General features: G+C 38.8%; 1 protein-coding gene across 1 annotated transcript in view; it reads left to right on the top strand.

The window, feature by feature from the left end:
- The window catches only part of LOC308137927 (homer protein homolog 3-like), a 48,302-nt gene that overhangs the window by 30,841 nt on the left and 3,751 nt on the right, over nucleotides 1-13,710 (top strand). Inside the window, exons 5-8 of the mRNA XM_080506830.1 lie at nucleotides 2,270-2,406; nucleotides 6,062-6,218; nucleotides 11,634-11,744; nucleotides 12,357-12,437. Of these exons, the coding sequence (XP_080362956.1) occupies nucleotides 2,270-2,406; nucleotides 6,062-6,218; nucleotides 11,634-11,744; nucleotides 12,357-12,437 (486 nt within the window). The remainder of the gene's footprint in view (nucleotides 1-2,269; nucleotides 2,407-6,061; nucleotides 6,219-11,633; nucleotides 11,745-12,356; nucleotides 12,438-13,710) is intronic.

Below are 13,710 nucleotides of genomic sequence, written 5' to 3'. Positions count from 1 at the left end.
AAGCGAACAATTGTAAATATGTTTTGATTTGATTTAATATCTTTGTTTTAAACATGTAACGAAAGAAACAAAACAAAAAGACAATTAAAAAAGACAAAAGAATAAAATCCAAATAAGTAAACAAATGTACAACACAATCCATCTTCAGTATGTGCCGATCTGGATTTACATGTTTGAAAGTGAACAGGAAAAAGTGTAAACTTGTTTAATCCTACCCCTTTACATCTTAGTTATTGGCTTAATTTTGATGTCAAACAATAGTTTTTTCCCATCTTAACATCAACATCAATATCAATACATTCATGCATCCAAATATCAACAGTTTAAATTTTCTACACCAGTTACAGTATAACCATTTATCAATGCAACACCATCAACACAAACCCTCATTGTCTTGACTAAACCTTGCACCTCACCAGAATTGACTCTTTATGTATATTTTGTAACTGAATTAAGTTTGATAATTGTTTAATCTTCACACATAATTTGTTCCATAGTTGTACTCTGCAGATGGTAACGCACAAACTTGTCCAGGTAGTGCACACTTTAACTTTCCCCTTGAATTGAAACCTATTTAATGGTTGATGGAAATACGAGCCTCGAGGTTAAAGAAGTGACACCGTCATCATCATTATCATCATCATCATAATCATCTAATCTCCTTCTACAGACTGATCCAGAGATGATGTGTAATTATTTCAGTTGTTTGCATTTATTAATTTGTTGCTTACTTTACAAGAAATCCAAAAGATTATTGGAAATTGAGCCTGATATGGTAATCTTAACGTAATTAAACTATTAAATCATTACCTTTACACGTTGAAACTGCTATAATGAAGAAAAGAACCAAAGAAATTAAATTGTTAGCATGAACATCTGCTGATCCATTACATTTGATTAAACTATATACTGTATGTTGATGAAGATCGAGTCTGAGTGTTGAAGAAAAGCAGCTTTCCTTGATTTACTTCTGCCAATAATTAAACGCAATTAACAGTAATTCATTTTGTCAAAGCTTTAGCACTCAAGGATGTGCCTCAAAAATAACTGAATTCACTGTGATTTTATATTGAACACTTCCGAGCCTTTGGTGTAAGGGTTCTCATCGTACTGATTATTGTGCAGGCCTCCTCTGGGGGGCACCAGAGAGCTTTGGTGTTACCCGGCAACAGAGGAAAGTTTGTGGGTCAGGGGAATGCTTTTACCAAATGTAATTGTTTTTTCCTTTTTGCTTTTGAGAAGGAATTGGGTTATGAAAAAGAGAGAGAAAAGTGGAGAGTAAAAATACATTATTTTATCCGTACTCACATTTTTAAAACCAAGTGTTTTATAAGTGGAACTTATTATTGGGAATTCCACTCATTCAACTATAAAATGATTACTTTGCGTGACACAAAGCATGCGTGGCAGGAGAGGTGAGTGGTGTCTGTGTCTGTGAGCGGGAGCCTTCCTCTGATACTTTTGAAAACCCCTGCTCCCATGAGACAGATGTGCAATATATGTAATTTCTCAACAGATGGACCGATTGCATGATGATGAGAGCATGTGCATAAATTGTATGCACACGTAAACACCAGATGGACCTTTGGAACGTGGAGCTGTGTTTCAGTCATTTCCTGTTGAATCAGAGTCCACTCAGATCTTAGAGGTTGCAAAAAATCAAGGGAACTGTGCTGCACTCTCGACTGCTCGCGGTACATGGAGCCAGTTTACAGGAGCCCAGATGGGGCATATCGAGCAATGGCAGGTTGGGCTGCCGGGACCTTCTGTGTCTTATCCATTTTCTTGTGGAGATTCTAATAAAACAGTCACCAGCTCAGGCCTCTCGGACAAAATACCAACGATACATTTAAATATTTGTGTGTGATCTTGTTTAAAATTCCCGGTCACTTAGCTTTGACCATGGGCATTCATGCAAATAAATGCAACTTAGAACATCAACGCTGAGTGAAGCCATGCCACTGCAGACTCCGTACTGCTTCCACCCTCCATCTCCTCCAGTCAGGCCATTTCTGTCGACGGTCTGTTGTCATCCTGTACAAGGACTACAGCGCGGCTCTCAAAGGCTTACAGTGAAATCCCAAACACTGAGAAAACACGAGCCAGTCACTTAAACCTGATACAAATGTGCTGGCGTATCATTAATTTTTCCCTCTTGAATGGCTTCTGGGAAGCACCACTTACAACTGGTGGTCACAGATTAGCTGCCGATTTCATTCAAGCTCACATCATGTCTGTGTTGTTAACACTGATTCGCTCGTGTGTCCAGGAGCTGTCAGAGGAACGTCATTCTCCGCCACTGCTCACGGTCAACGGTCCTGGAGAGGAAAAACTGTTTCGCAGTAAGAGTGCCGAAGTGGAGCTGACGGTGGAGAAAGAGAGAGTCAAGAAGATGCTGTCTGAAGGGTAATGACTCGTTCTGCTCCGCTGCTTGATAAGGTTGTCTGCACTGGCGCTCCATCTTAAAAGGTGTGAGGTTTTAATGCAATTTGGATAATTACATCTTTTTGTAATCAAAAAGTCACAGTGTGAGGCTTAAGCAAATATTTTTTGCAAAATGACCTTTAAGATATCTTTGAGTTTTGTCACCGTCAGTCAGGTAAACAAACACTTTGAACATTTCCTTCTGGTCCAGAGTAAACTGTTTTTTTGGTTGTTGTTTTTCTTCATTTATTTGTGCCATTTTGAGATTGGCTAATTATGAAAATAGTGAGCAGAGACTTGATAAACAACAACTGAAACTTCCTTTTTGAAGATTACGTTTTCATGATGAGAACAATCAGTGAATTGTTAATAAATGATGCTTCCTTTAATACTTTCTGAGATGGTGTGTGTGTGTGTGTGTGTGTGTGTGTGTGTGTGTGTGTGTGTGTGTGTGTGTGTGTGTGTGTGTGTGTGTGTGTGTGTGTGTGTGTGTGTGTGTGTGTGTGTGTGTGTGTGTGTGTGTGTGTGTGTGTGTGTGTGTGCGCGTGCGTGCGTGCGTCAAATATAACTGAAGATTAAGATTTTTCACATGTGACTGCAGTCATTTTGTACTTTTCATATAAGCAGTTTTTTATTATCAGGAAATTACAAAAGCCTGAGCTGATGCCTACAACAGCAACCAAAGTGTTTCTTTCTCACTTGAGAACAGCTGCTTGAGAAAACTGTCACCAGAAAAGAAGAGAAAGACAAAAAGTGGCACCAAAAGCATGGCAATAATTGATTATGAACAAAGCTTTAAACCTCGGAAGCAGTTTTTCTTCAGATTATTCACTGGGAGAAATGCAAGCTGCACTTGTTACAGGTGAGATGGCTGCTGTATTTAAATTAAGATTTACAATGAATTTCAAACAAAAAGGGGTTGGAAAGGATCAATGTAGCCCCACCGGTATTTCGGAGGGGGAGAGAGACACTAACAGAGGGATAACAGGAAACTCCTTTCAATCACTTTACTAATTGCGCCCTGGATATACACAAGAAATGTACATTTTTGCGTACATTTGGAGGAGTGGTCAACCTTACCTGAGTTTACTCTGGGGCATCACAACAGTTTGATCCAGACCTAGAAAAGAGTGACGCCATGCTGTCCTGGTCAAATGCCGCTCCTGCGCAGCATCTTTCTCTGCTTCTCTTCCTTTACAAGCTCCAGGCCAGCTGGATCAGGTGTGTTCAGCCAATCACAAGTTAACTGGGTCAAGTCAAATCACTTTAATTCATGTCACCTCAAATCACAAGTTTGCCTCAAAGGGTTTTTACAATCTGTGCAACACCTTCTGTCCCTCAGTCTGGGGATCCAGGACCCAGCATGGACAGACGTGTCATACTGTACGTGGGAAACATACACTTAATAACTGCAGTACCATTCAGGTTTGGGGTAACAGAACATTAGCAGTGAAAGAGAACATTTCATTTAGAGCAAGCAGCTGACATATGGAGTGCTGGGTAGACGCCAGAGATCACAAAAATGAAAGCCTGATGATTTTTTGGAGTTCGTCATCTGTTGTCACTGCAGTTGAATATCTCAGATGTGAAATCAATCTCGGGGTTGTTCGATCGCTGCGTTTGCCCTGCGATGGACTGGCCTCTTGTGCAGCGTGTGTCCTTTGAGTCCAGATCACCTGTATCACTTCCAGCTCCTCGCCATGCTGAGCTGGATAAAGTGTCACACGAGATAGAGGGATGGATTATAAATGATCATATATATTTAAATTTTTTTACTTTTCAGAAATTACAAAGTCAGCAATGTCTTTTTGCAACCAAGGGGGGACAAATCTAATCTAATGTAAACTAGGAAATCTATGTTTGATTTCTTAATCAATACTAATTTAGACATATTCTGGAAAATATAAAAAGAATTTTAATGACTAATAACGCTCATATTTGACATTCAGCAGCCCACTAACAATACGTGACAAGAATGAGAACCGAGACCTCTCATGTATTTTCTATTTCTTTCTCTCTATATCCAAAACGGGGCAATTTTGCACTGGTGTGACATAAATTTTAGTGTGAAACACAAATAATTGTGGAAAAATAAAACTTTAAGATCTCAGGTACCTAGCATGAATAACACGCAAGTAAACGTTTACTTTGAGCAGGTTCGAAGCCTCCATGGTGCACAAATATAAAGAAGGTACAAGTAGAAATGTTGAACAAAACATTGAATGAATCAGAGATGATCATCTGCTGATTTTACTTGCGGTGGCAAATAAAAATCCGAGACGACATGAGAACTTTCTTTTAAGCTTCCTCTGATGTTTTTGTCCTGAGCATTCACCAACTGGCACATTTGCGGTGCTTGAAGAGTTCATTTTCAGTTCTTAAAAAAAAAAAGCATGACAGATGATTAACCAGAAAAGCAGTGATGACTCACTCTAAAAGCCCTTTCGTACAAAGCAATGAGTGTGTTCTGCCTTTAAAATCATACCACAGGTGGACAATTCTGTTTGGAGTAAGCAGCAGACCTTTCAGAAACATTTTGTAGCTCTTGCCTGAGTCATAGTCATTTTGACTTGTCTGCTATTGTTACATCTGTATGTATTTATGTTTTAGTGGGCATGTGTCCAGGCCTCGGGACCTTTCAGACCTGAGTGGTACTGTATTTAGTCGTTCATAATTATCTTCACATTATGGCTGCTATTATTGATCACTCAAGCCACCATTTGAGACCAGGAAGCAGAAAACACCATCCTCGGCTGCTTTACAGCCTATTATTCTAATGATTTTGTTTTATGGTCATTGTACCCTTATGCTGACTTTTCTCTCTTGTTGCTATGGTGAGCAGTTTTATGACTGCCAAGCGTAGTCGTCTTGGTATAGACCCTCCTTCCCAAGCTCCATCTTCACAGCAGAAAGGTTTCTGGTTTATGAGGCAGCCTCGCTGCATCCTGACCTTTTCCCGCCGCACAGGACCTGATTTATGTTTCCCAAAATTGAATAAAGCCGAATGTCTCACTGTGCTGATACATTTATCACATTGTAAACAATGGGATCATGTTTCAGTATTTTTGCAAGTTATATGCTAAGTTGTTCACAAACAGTCCACAGAAAACACACAAATTACTATAACTGATTAGGTTTCTTATTTTGAGAGATTATGTAATCTGATGCTTTTTTCTTTTTTTTTTCTTTTTTATCTCTCATGGTAATTATTGCACTCAGCAATGGATTTTAAAGTGAAAGGACCAAGACAGCAGTATGTGCCTTTTCTGTAAGAGGAAACGTTTATTCAGGAAAGCATTGTGAGGTATAAATAAGAGAAAGAGGATGAATCACAGTATTTGAACGAAGCAACTAAGTAAAGCTATCAAGGCAGAAATGTGCAAACCTCTCTGAAACGTATAGATATATAAAGGCTACATGTCTACTTTAAAAGTTCATAAATGTAATTCAAACAGCAGCTGCAGGACCATATTAATGAGCTTTTTATGTTACTCTTCATCAGTAGCACAGATTTGTTGGAGCTCTGTTTATACTGTATGTGGCATAAATTGTATTTGCAGGAATTACAGGTTTTCCTCTATGGAGTGCTCAGCAAAATCACACAATGTTTTGTTTTTTCCCCCCAACTTTTCTCCAGGTCCATGTGTGAGATAAACTTGGAGGCTGAGCTCTTCACTCTGCAGGACAGCAATGCCAAGCTGGTGGCAGCACTGCAGGAAGCAAACAGCAGCGTAGATCAGTGGAAGAAACAGCTGGCTGAATATCAGGATGAGACCGACCGTCTACGAGACCAGGTGACCAGGACGAGGCGCTACTAATAGTGTGTTGTCAAAAAGTGCTGCATTATACAAGCTTTCACAATGTCGATAGATAATGAATGAGGAGGAGACGATTCCATTATATACTCGTTTGGTTGGTCACGACTATCATGTCTGTCTTCCAAATGTTTTGTGTTCAGTCAGGATTGTCAACAATGAAATGGGGATCAACGTTGTTGCTATGGTTACCTGGCGTTTAATTGCCATGTCCTTCATCAGAGCCGAGGATCTGATTTGATTTTTCTTTTTTTTGTTTAATTAAGACAAATTATAATCATAAAATTAACAATCACGAAAACACACAAGCGTAACATTTCAACTGTTGAAGACTCTAAATAAAATCTCACAAGGAATTCCAAATTAAAATCATCCAACTTCCACAGGAATAATTATGTTTTTAACTTGTCTATGAATCCAGGCAAAATTTTAAGCATGTGCATTGTGAGAGGTGGGACACGCAGGGTGGACCTTCTAAGGTTTGGCTTTGAGCAAATGTTGTCAAACGTGTGTGTGCGTGTGCACAAGCACTTTAAAATTGCAGTTATAACATTTTAAGTCCTTGTCTCTAAGTACAGAAGCAATGTCTGACTTCACCAACACACAAACATTTCCCCGTGGAAACCACTGGACAGCAATTTTTATTTGATTCCTATTTATTTCCCCCATAAATTCATTCATGCATAAAGTGTGACGCTGAAATCCCTGAGAGGACCACTGCAAGCTGCAGATGCATTTTGTTCATCCAGCCCCTCCTGTCCTGGGATATTTCTGTTGTCGGGATCTTCCGATAGTCACAGGGCCCAATGCAGACATTTCAATTTCAATTTAAAGAGAGAAAAATTGTGCCCTTGATGAAGCTTAACAAAGCCTCGTCGGTGCGACAAATTTAAACCTGGTCTGCACCAAAACCATTACCATGAGTGACAGAAAGCCAGCCATTTATTTTTAGCTCCAATTGGGCTTTCTTCTGTTTCATCTCTCTGCGTGAGCCCAGGTGAAGGTTACCCCACCCGACTACAAATGCACACGTCGAGCTGCATACGCGCCGTAGCAAAGTCAACCAGGTGGCTGTAAGTAGAACAGGCCTCCAGGGTTTGGGGGGGGGGGGGTGTTTGGCAGTGGGGTGTGTGTGTGTGTGTGGATGTAGGGGGGCCACAGGACACCCTACACTGCCCACCTCCTCTCTCCGTCCTCCTCTCTCTGCCCCACTTAGAGGAAGAAGATAAATCACTGTAGGAGCAGAAGGAGAGAAGTTGGCTGGCGTTTCCTCCCCTGTCACACTGTCAGCTGCAGCCATGTTTGTGTTCATCCACTGCAGAAAGGCTCGGGGTTCATTTTCTGGGTCTCTGCTTTGGCTGTGACCTCCGCTCAGGTTTAATAACAGCTGCCAAGCTCATCAGCCCATGAATTGAATTAAACTGCAGCATACCTGAGATAGCTTGTGGTTGTTTCTGTGAAAAGGGTTTTTAAGAAATGATGCGGGACTGCAAACGAACTAATGATGGAAACCAGAATGCATCATAAGGATGTATAATCGGAAAACATAACCAGCTAAGATCGTTTGTTTGCTGAGTCATCAAGAGTAATAGTTGAAAAAATACTTTTTAAAAGGATGTAATGCAGCTGTAGTCTCTTTTTGATTATGTCCATCAATGGCTATGAGTGCTTGTGAGCACAGTTTAGTGGAAGCTACTACACCTACACAGGTTGTAGTAAATTACAATAAAAAAAATGCACCATCGTTTAGTCAAATAGTTACATTATTGGTAAAAACATTAAAGCTTTATTATTAGTAACTAATTGGCAGATCATCGTCACACAAATAACTTAAACTAAACATGTTCATGAATGCAGTGAAGAAACAAATGTTATTGGTTTTCTTTAGAGGTTTTTCTTTATATGATAGATAAGCGATTTTGTGTATTTATGCTGCTTCATTTACCACATATATAAACATTATCAGAACCAGCTTTTCCTTTTGGGAGATTAAAATCATCCTGGAAACATTTGTTTTGAAAGCCACTGCCATTGTCACCTGGTTTTCCTCCGGCCGGCCATACATATTTATATGGAGTTTGTTGAAATGGGGCTGCTGCCTCTGGGGAAAGAGGCTCTCAGACAGAGTGGATGATACAGAGAGGCTCAGTCCTCTGGGACACTGTGGACTTAAACCTTCTCCCCTCAATCTGTGGTGCTTTTCCTAAGATCAGCTTGAGTGCAGCATAGACCAGGATAGACGCTCTAAAATACCGCTTTGAAAATGTTTATTAAGCATGTCGCTTAGTAAAGGGGGAAAAAAATGGAAATACTGTCCTTGAAATGATGCCTTTATAATCATTGCACTGACATTTTACATTCCATAATGTCAGCTCCTGCATTCATTTTCCAAATGTACTGAATCCACAATACTGGGAGTAAGAATGGAAGCAATTTTTAGATAAGATAACAATTAATTGTTATATAATCATTATGCAGATACGTAAATGGGTTGTACTACACCAGAAGGTGGATCAGTAATACAGAAGAGTCATTTCCAAATGACTATTAAACATTTACTAATGAATAGAACTTTAATTACAAGTTTAGAAGGATTAAAAAGTGTGATTACAAGTTATGGGGACGCGTGCAACAATAATTAAATATATAAGCTATTCTGGTGGTCATCGAATTAGTGTGTGAATTTCTCTGGCTATCTTGAATTTCTTTCAAAAGCACCAAGCAGCAACACTCACAAAATAGAAGGTTCCTCTAGTCCAAAACTGAACAAAATTTCCCAAACTACCAAATGAAAACATCTCAGTGTCAATGTGATTACTGAAATCCCTCATGAGTTTGACAGAGTTCAAACCTGAAGACATTCAATTTACTTCAAAAAATGAGTGAAACTAACAAAAATCACTTTTGAGCAGCAAGAGTCAGAGATCGTCTTGGTATTGTTTGGTAATGTTCGGTTCATGATAAGTCATTTAATTATCTGTTGGTAAGTGAAGTAATTAGTCAACTGTGTGATTGTCCTTTCTTGTATCACTTTGTTCTCATTGTATTAATGTTCTACTGAAACTCTTTTTTAATACTGCTCACCTGTACAATAGGTGCTATATAGCTGAAGTTTGGTTTTCTGTACACCCCCCCACCCCCCACCCCCACCCCAAAGGAGTTAACAAATAAAGAGGGAAAGAAGAAACCCAAACACATTTAAACCTACAGTTCGCTGAAACAAGCCTTCAGCTCACAAGTTGGAACAAGAAACTTTCTCCTTACTGGTTGCATCATAGTGCCTTAGGCTGGGTTCTTCTGGATTCTCAACTATAAAATAGAATAGAATAGAATAGAAAATACTTTGTAAACTCCAGAGGTAAGTTCTTTACAATGTTGCTTCAAAGAAAATAGAATATGATCAATAAAATGTTAAAATATCTAATAAGTCTGAATAACAATTACATAAATAAATAATACATATTACTATGTACAAGGCTTAATGGTGGGATGCCCACCTAAAGAAATATGTTTACTTAACAACAACAAAAAAAGCCACTTGTCTTCCACCATTTGTCACTTGGCATTTATAGCATTTTTTTTATTTTATTTAATCCGGTTCAGGTAAACACAGAAGTGAAATTGTAACTGTCTTGTACTTTAACCACGTCTCTTTTCATGCCTCGCTCTGACTGAACTCCAGAGAAATGCAGTGACAACTTTAGCAAAGTGAACCCCAAACTTTAAATCCCATCATGCTCAGACTCCACATGCGAAACAGTTTTGTCCTTCTTTCATCAAACTGTCACTCCCACTCAAGTCTTTGACTTTTCTATTAATATGTTAACTGTGGGGAGAAAGTAGGTCAGATTGGGGGGAAAAATGTTTTTCATCAAAATCTTTTGCAAGGTCATATCCCTCCATCAATCAAAAAGTAAAATCTCCAAGGCGAGCGGGTTCAGGACCGCGCCTGCTGGCACGAAAGCCTTTTTTCCACAGAGGCATAGTGAGTGCACATTCTGTGTACACTCTCACAATATGGGGAACTTCCAGCCTAATGAGGACAGAATAAAATCGAATAACCACAATCAAGATTAAGGTTGGATGGCGGTGATGTTTGGGAACAGGCAACTAATTTAGTAATTCCGGCTGAGTTCACATTAAGTCTGTCTATATGCAAAGCCATTTATGTGTGTGTGTGTCGATGTGAAAAGGTAATGTCCTTGAGTCCTTTCTAGATCTTCATGGCAATCAATGCTGCTAAAGACTCAGCAAATCTTGTCTAAACAGGCTTTTGTCATTTGTGAATAGATGGTAATGTGTGTGACGGTGATTAAACTGTGTTGGTTCTCCTCTACTTGCATCAAGATCAGTTAATCATTGATGTACTTTATGTATTTTCTTTGTCTGTTGTTTGCATTCATGTGTGTGTTTTCATGTGCACATTATGTCCAATATCTGAGTTACTATATTTTTATGTACATACAACATTTTTTTAATGTTTATTTTCCTTTTCTATTACCCCTTCTCGCCTAGGATAAAAGGTTCATCGTTGTTTTGTGGATTTAGAAAATTAGACCGCACATTAGGTTCATGAGACCTTTAAAGTGTCCATTTGATAATCACCACAATGAGACACGTTCTTTTCACGAACATAATCGCCTGTTTTCTTTGATACCTTTTGAATATCGAGTTTTCCATGTTTTGCCATCAGCAGGATGATACAAAAAAAATGTCCTACGGCCCCATGAGACCAACACTGATCATACTAGTCACATTAACCAGAAAATACATCACACAAAAGCTCAGGATATCAGTTTAATAGAAAGGCGAAGGGCATTGTTGCAATTTAGTGGGTTTTCATATTTTTAGTCTGCTGCTAAATTTAATCAAAAAGCCTTTGATTTGAAGGATTTTCAATACAATGCTTTTATATTAGTCTCTTTTATATTTTATTATATTGGTTTTATTCAAATAATAATAATGTAACTATTTTCATTATATTATTACATATTTTCACTCACTCAGCTTTTCAACGACAAATCCTATATTAACCTAGCTCTCCAATACTCTCTGATATCTGAGGCATATGCTGCTCTGGTGTCATCTCCAAATCATAGTTGGATTCCTGTCGAACCTCAGTACTTCTCCAGAGTCGGCCAGTGCCTTGTGTGTCAGCCGTTGCCTGAGACAGCTGAGGGGCACAGACGCCACGCAACCCACAACTGGGCAAAACACTATAGAGGATGATGGAGCAATGAATCTGTGATGCCAGCATTTAATATTGAACGATGCCAGTTTTGTTGTTGTTATTGTTGTTGTTGTTGTTTTGAAATCCTCACTCTTTCTCAAGCTCGTCAGATCTCCCAGTCCTCCTCCTGATTCTGACCTGCCCGTGTGTTTTTGTGGCCACAGGTGGCTGAACTGGAGGCCCAGCTGGGGCATCCTGCCGCTGGTCAGCCTGGTAAAGAGGATCTGAGTCAATCGGTGGAGGAGCTGGAAGCCCTGCTGAGCACCAAAGACCAGGCAAGAAACTGAGTGCCCACACTGCACTGAGCACACACTACATTTATTTTTCATTTATTTCACCGTTGAAGCTCACTGTACGGTTATCCCAAGTTAACCCAAAGAAAAGTTGCATTCATAATATATTGCATCACACTGGAGAAAGTTTTGACCAGAAGAGTCAAAAACATTCACGTATCAGCTTGTGGTGTTTTTCTCAAAAGCATGTTTTAGGTTTAGTTATCTTTTTCTGGATCTGCGATCTGTTTTCTGGTTTTTACAAAATGTAAAAAAAAAAAAAAAACAACCCCAATCAGAACAGAATAATTTGTTTTCTGAGTTGTTTTTAAAAGGTCTACTCATAGGTTTCTATTTGTGTTGTCATCTGGATGCACATTTATTTGTTTTTCCGACTGAGTAGTTCAACAAAGAAATGCTGAGAACTGGAGCAACAGAAACATGTCCAATGCTTTTGAGTTCTGTATGTTACCATTGTAGAAATGCTCTGCAAAAAACATTTCTGTGTAAAAGTGCTTCTGTAAAAACAGCTTGCTGCTGCTGGACTGCAGCTTTAACGTCTCCGTGTGTATGTGCAGGAATGTCTAATTATTTCTAATTATGTGTTTTTTTTAGGAAATCCACAGTCTGCAGAGCAAAAAAACCGACGTGAGTGAGTTAGAGAAAGAGCGAGAGGAGGCGATGCAGAGACTGCAGGTGAGATGGTAACCATTATTGTCCACGTGGTCGTTTTTTCTTCTAAGTTGTTCATCGATTGCTCTGAGTGGTCAGATGGTTGTGAACAGCAAGAGCAATGTCATTTTCACTTTTAAACATGAACTTGTGTCATCAGGAAACGTCATTGAAGTCTTTGAGGGTTTTATGTTCTCAAATATGACATTTACAGCTTTTCATATACAATACGACGCAATTCTAAAGATGTTGGGACACTGTTAAACAGTTTATCTCATAAAACCGCATTATATTCACATTAGAACACTAACAACCTATCACATGTTGAAATATTGACATTGTACAATGTCATTGACAATAATAGCTCATTTTAAATTCGACATGTCTCAAACAAGATGAGGCGGACCATGTTTGCCATATTTAGCAGCTCTCTTTTCTTTTAATGTCGTCTTTCTTTGCAGTTTGTTTTTGATTTGTTTGTGATTTTCTTGCCAGTGGTTGCCAACGTTCCAACTGTTTTGAGAAGTGTTCATGCCATCACATTTTAATTAGGATATTATTTTTTCATTTAATTTTCAAGTGTTTTAGTTTAAACATCTGATATTTTTTTTATGTTCTTTCAGGATTAAAACATGGATTGATGGAAAATTTAAAGTTAAAAAAAAAAAAGTAAAAATGGAAAGTTGTTGTAACATTGAATTATGGTTTATTGGTCAAATCTCGATCATTATTGATGTCCCATTATTGTCCAGGGTAGATGTTATCAAAATATGAGGATGAGCCGCCTTCAGTTTGAAACACCGTCAAGCCACACATATTTTAGTTTAGTTTATTTAGTTTATTGTTTGTTGCTGCACAGCAGCAGAAGTTTATTTCCCTGTTAGGGTTAGTTTGTCTGACTGGTGAATAATCAAAACAATAATGAAGGCCTTGCAGTTCAGGTGTGAAGCTGTGAATCCGTGAAGGTGAGTTGTGAGCCTCAAGGAGAAAACAAACTCCTGATTAATGGAAGAAATTCTACCTGATGCATATTTCATACCTTTTATTAGGTTGTCTATCAGTTCTAGCAGTTGTGTCAGCTGGGAATTATGTATATCCGCATTTGACCTTTGGTGTCCTTGTGTTCATTCTATAAAGTATTCATAGGTTGTGTTTGGTATACAAAATCACTTAATAAACTGCTCATTTAAATTTCCCATACAGTCATTTAAAAGCAAACAATCCTGAGAGGAGTTTCTGAGAATTTTAATGCCGTCAACAGCCACCCTAAAAATTACGCAGCCCTCTCACTGCAGAC

This window comes from Blennius ocellaris (assembly GCF_963422515.1).
Source record: "Blennius ocellaris genome assembly, chromosome: 12".
In the NCBI taxonomy this organism is placed as follows: Eukaryota; Metazoa; Chordata; class Actinopteri; order Blenniiformes; family Blenniidae; genus Blennius; species Blennius ocellaris.
The sequence above is the reverse complement of the archived record's forward strand: the minus strand, read 5'-3'. Positions and strand labels throughout refer to the sequence as shown.